General features: G+C 43.4%; 1 protein-coding gene across 1 annotated transcript in view; it reads right to left on the bottom strand.

The window, feature by feature from the left end:
* Positions 1 to 4179, bottom strand: part of LOC125033301 (dynein axonemal heavy chain 7-like) — a 29810-nt gene extending 25631 nt beyond the window's left edge. The window contains exons 1-11 of the mRNA XM_047624682.1: positions 4142 to 4179; positions 3678 to 3953; positions 3063 to 3215; positions 2714 to 2826; positions 2133 to 2201; positions 1852 to 1916; positions 1583 to 1669; positions 1204 to 1379; positions 671 to 896; positions 280 to 504; positions 1 to 57 (exon numbers count right to left, since the gene is read on the bottom strand). The exon at positions 1 to 57 is cut by the window's left edge and continues 236 nt beyond it. Of these exons, the coding sequence (XP_047480638.1) occupies positions 1 to 57; positions 280 to 504; positions 671 to 896; positions 1204 to 1379; positions 1583 to 1669; positions 1852 to 1916; positions 2133 to 2201; positions 2714 to 2826; positions 3063 to 3215; positions 3678 to 3953; positions 4142 to 4179 (1485 nt within the window). The remainder of the gene's footprint in view (positions 58 to 279; positions 505 to 670; positions 897 to 1203; positions 1380 to 1582; positions 1670 to 1851; positions 1917 to 2132; positions 2202 to 2713; positions 2827 to 3062; positions 3216 to 3677; positions 3954 to 4141) is intronic.
* Positions 4180 to 5644: the final 1465 nt, after the last annotated feature.

The following is a 5644-nucleotide window of genomic DNA, read 5'->3' on the forward strand; positions in this document are numbered from 1 at the left end:
CCTGCCGCTGTCTAGGTGCGTCTTCCGGAGGGCCGCGACGATCAGGTGGACCTCGCCCTGGAGAAACAGAGGGTTCGAGAAATGATAAGGATCCTATGTTATTAAACTAGATTATGATGTCTGTCTACACGCTTTGGAGAAATGGCCATTACAGTATTTGCACCACAGGAGCCGAAATACGAGAGCATGAGCCCTAACATTAAAGTTATAAAAGTAATGAAGAATAAAGTAAACGTGAAATCAAAGAAGGCTTCCCTGACACGAAATGGTGAGCCGTACCTCGACCCTCGTGAGGCACTCCTGCAGAGCCTGAGTGCCGCCGCAGATGGCCTGGTGAACCTCCGCCGTCCAGAACACGTGGCGCACCGTCAGCGTCACCTGCAGGGGCCACGGAGGCACGATGCTCTCCAGATCCCGCCCTCCGCCTCCGCCCCCGCGCCGAGTCCACTTCTCCACGCCTTCGCAGGTCTTCATCTTCAGGGTGTTGGTCATGGCCTCCTGGAACTGGGAAAAAGGAGGAGGAATCTCATGGAATCTTCGATTCGGAAGTAAACGGGAAGATATCTCACCAAATAGAATGACAAACCGATTCAAACTGATTCAACAAACCACCTGATAAACAAACAAAACAGACCAGCGACTTGCCACCTCCTGCCAGTCCGAGTCTTACCTGCAGCAGCCAGTGTTCGATGCTCTGGCGGGCCTGTGACGCGGGCAGCTTCTTCAGGAGGCTGATAGTCTCTCCTTCCTTGCTGGAGACGGCGTAGATGGCGTCCTGCTCGTCCAGGAGGAGCGCGTGGACGCCGTCAAAACACTTCCTGATATGGTCCTGCAGCCGCGCCGCCTCCGTCTCGCACAGCAGCGCCGTTAGCTCCTCGTTGGAAAGGAAGTACAACCTGCAAGGGCAACGGGTCGTCCTTGAGAGGGAATCTGTGTTCTCGGGAGATGACTGGCTTGGTGTGTAAGTGTGTGACTCGTCAGTGTGATGTTAACCATACTGACCATACAAATATTTCTAAAGAGCCAAATACATCAGAATGAAAAATACCATCCATACAATTCCTTCATGAACAACACCTAAGATGAAGTATAATTCAATGACACCGCACCTAACCACACTCCGATACGAGAGGTAATAAATCACGCCTTAGTTCATCACAGGAAAAAAAAACATTTACACATATTCGCCTCTTCTTTACCCACCTCGGGAAGACGCGCCGTTTGCTATCGAGGTAAGTGTGGACAGCCTTCTGGATGACGGCGAAATTCTGAAGACACGACGTCACCTCCTTCAGCGTTTTCTCGTCGGCCACCACGTCGAGGAGGCGTTCCGAGGAGACCGTCTTGTCCATCACAGACACCCACTTCTGGTCGACTTCCTGAGAGAGAGAGAAAAAATGAGAAAAAGAGAGTGAAAAAGAACGACTCAGAAAGAAAGACAGACCAGTCAAAGTAACGTAAAGAAAAACAGAGGTACCACAGAAATGATACCAAAGAAAACAAATAACCAACAAAGAGAAAGCTATATAACCTGCTTCCTAATAAAATGAACCAAGTAACAGGTGTTAAGAAGATGGCTCACCTTGAACAGCTGGTTCTCGTCAGGCAGTTGGTGAGGGATGTCAGGAGTCGAAAAGATGGGCGTTAATTCCACCCACATCGTCTGCACCTGTGGGCGTGCGTGAGAGTTTGGCCTAAAGCTTACATGAATTACTGTAATTTTATATAATGTAATGTTTTTTATACAGAAGACAATGAACAGTATATAATATGTATTTGATATAGATAAATGGTTTTCTGTCTACCAATATGTAGAATTTTTTTTTATACGAATCTGCATAAGCACTATACCTTCATCCAAACTGTGAGGGCTTCATGTACCATTCGCAATGTTGCTTCCCACACTTTCACGTCATCTGTAGGTAGCAAGGTTAGAAAGAGACTGTTGTGTGATTACTGTGCATTCGGTTGAGCATTCATTTTCATATATAATGTTTGTATTCGTAATATTTGTATCTTTAATGTATTTATAAGTACAGCCCCCTCCAAAAGTCCTGAGACACAGCAAGCTAAAGAGGGCATTAATAACTTCCTTTCTTTATAGATAGCGGATCATAGGTCAGGCACCTCACAAGGTACGAAGTTCTGTTGATATGAGAACACTAAAATATGAGAATGTTCCACTTCTAAAACTGTAGAACCTGTCGCAAACATGTTGAAATACACAAAGGCAATCACCTCACAATGTTCCCAGATCCTAAATATCATTAAGATGGAATATATTCTGCACCGCTTATATACAGTTCACATAAAATCTCAATGAAAACCTAGTCATTATCATATAATATGAATCAATGACTACCCACCCATATGACTGTTACCGTTAACGACTCGTGTCCCTAAGCCCCCCAAATCTTGTAAATATAACCTTTACTGTGTAGACCGTAAACGTGTGTATGTATGTGGTAAAAGAAAATAATATTTCTGTACCGTGCGCCCTCTCTCACGCACGGATCACACACACACACACACACACACACACACACACACACACACACACATACACACACACACACATACACACACACACACACACACACACACACACACACACACACACACACACACACACACACACACACACACACACACACACACACACACACACACACACACACACACACACACAGAATCCAGAGTCCGTCTCCCTTACCGACAAAAGGCCCGACGAAGGGCGAGTTCTTGATCGTGTGCGTGGTGATGAGGTGCTCCTCCGCCAGCTCCCTCACCTCCTCTAGCCCGTCGAGGACCTGTACGCCGACGTCCCTACAAGCGGAGCGAAGGAGCGATAATTACTGTTTTTTTATGCTTGCTTTCGAGGTCGTATTTTAAGCGCTCTTTTGTTTCATTGTCCTCTTAGTGGGAATTTTGGAGAACAGTCATAATCATACACGTTTTCAAGAAGTATCATAAAAAAATGGAAGAAAGCAAGTAAATAAAAAACAAAATCAAATGAAACAAGAATCCACAACGATATGCCGATCCTCTCCTGAGCCACTCACGGATTCTGGGCGAAGGACAGCCGTGCGGACTCCCAGGCGCCCTTCATGTTGGCCAGCGATAGCTCCAGGTTGTATTCCCTCGAGGCACCGCTGCTCACCACCTCGAACTCCTTCAGCAGCCCTCCGAGGTCCATCTGCACCACCTTCCGCAGGCTAAGACGGGGAAGGAGGAGGAAAATGTGTGAGTGGGAGGAGGTAGTGGGAAGCCTCTTTCGACCGGTGTTTTGTGGAGGCTGTGGGGAGGGGAGACGCCTAAGCTGATGGGTTTGTTGTCTTTCTCTTGGAGTTGTATGTTTGTGTGTATGTCTTTTTTGTTTATTGGTGGTGGTCGTTTATGTATGTACGTGATGGGTGTGTATGCATGCGTGTTTGTGCTGGTATATGTGTGAGCTTGTGTGTATGTACGTGTAGATGTATGCACATGAGCATGCACGTAAACATGTATGTATGCGTACGTACGTACACAGGTTATGGTATAGGTATGAGTACGAGCAAATTTTTCTTTATGTGTGTTTATGGCTGTGCTTCATACATTTAGGGTTGTATATCAGTCATACCTACATTTACAGCCTTCCCTTGCCTCATATCCCAGCGCGGACGCAAGCCTATCCTCACCTGGTGCCAGCATTGGGCGTAATGTCGAATCCCGCCGCTTTGTTGAGGTTCTCCCAGTGCCTGGCCCTAAGCCCTTTGTTGCACAGCACGGAGACAAGGGGCAGGTGCTCCTTGAAGCCCTTGATCTGATTGAGGGCGAGAGCGCACACCCTCAGCGGCCCCGGCAAGTTATCTGGATTCGGGTCGTCGAGGTTCATGCGGGCTTTCCTCGGGTCGCCCTCCAGCGCCTGCTGCTTGAACTTCATCTTGAAGGCTTTGCGGAGGCGGAACAGCTCCCTGGAGGCGATAAGGGGCGATAAGAGGGCGGTTCAAGGCAGGAGGACTGGTCGGCTGGGGTCTGGGAGTGTCCGAAATGTCGCATGAGTTTCAGGCTAAAGGATATTGTGCATCACATATATACAATTGTCCTCGATCGAACGGGCTCAGCAGAGGACTTAATATAATGGAAATATATACAAGGTTACGATGAGGATAACGTATGGTAGATTAGGCGGGGAAACATAGTGAGAAATAGGAAGCCATTATATCAGCATTTAGAACATAACATGAAAGGAATTTACTTCAGGGAGCATTTAGGAGAAATCAAACGCAGATCGCTCAAATAAGTATAAATATATATACATATACACACATATATATACATACATATATATACATATATATATTTATATATATATATATATATTGGAATATATAAAGAGAAAAGAAAAAGAAAAGTTCTTGGAAATCAAGAGCAATAAAGAAGGGAAATTATCTAGCAATACATAAATAAACCGAAAGTATTAAATTAATCAGAACTTAGAAGAATCTTTCTCCAAAGACAGGAATGGAATGGAATGAAAAGCACAAAGGAAGAAATATGCAACAGGTTATCAAGATACGTAGACAGCTCTCAGCAGAAAGGCTTTCAGGAAAAGGGGCAAAAAAAAAAAAAAAAAACGACAAAAACGGAAACGGGTTCTTGAAATTTCTTCTTAAAAACAAGAGAATTCTGTTTTGTTAAAGAAAAGGAAAACATGATAAAGGAAACAACAACAACATAAAAATCAAGCTAGACAACATATACGCAAGCAATTAATATTTTCGAAAGCAGATTGCATCGCCGATAATTTTAGTTTAATTGAACAGTAATAATTACAACGTGAATAAGAGAAATAACAATAAGAACGATAATGATTTAAAAATACGAAAAAAAATAACCACAATAATAATATCAACAACAATTATAAAAAAAATAATGCTAGTACTGATTAAATATAAAGTATCGTATTAATGACAATAACACAATTAAGGAATAACTAAACATTATAATAATACAAAAAATAATAATGATATTGATGACGACGATGACGATGAAAGTGATGTTTTCAAAGCTGTCGATGATGCTGATTATGATGATGACGATAGTGATGATGATAATATAATGATGATGATGATGATAATAATAATAATAATAACCATAGTAATAATAAAAATAATAATAAAACAATAATGATAATAGTAATGATAATATTAGCACTAATATCAGTGACTTAAAAGAAACTCCTTGAATCCAACAGCCGGTCCATGACATGAAAGCGAATTCGATGGCATGCCAGAAAGAAAACGGGAGCCAGAAGGAACACCAATGGACAAGCGAAAGAAAACGGGAACCAGAAAGAAACATCATTGGACAAGCTAAAGAAAACGGGATCCAGAAGAAACGACACTGGACAAGCGAAAGAAAACGGGAACCAGAAGGAACAACACTGGACAAGCGAAAGAAAACGGGAACCAGAAGGAACAACACTGGACAAGCGAAAGAAAACGGGAACCAGAAGGAACACCAATGGACAAGCGAAGGAAAACGGGAACTATTCTAGACAAAATAAAATACCGCTCTGTGGCCTCGGGAGATGTACGCTCTCTGCAGGAGACGGGGAAGCAACAACAAAAAGGGAACTACAGCTTAACTTTGTATACGCTAT

Source organism: Penaeus chinensis, chromosome 16 (assembly GCF_019202785.1).
Source record: "Penaeus chinensis breed Huanghai No. 1 chromosome 16, ASM1920278v2, whole genome shotgun sequence".
Lineage (NCBI taxonomy): Eukaryota > Metazoa > Arthropoda > Malacostraca > Decapoda > Penaeidae > Penaeus > Penaeus chinensis.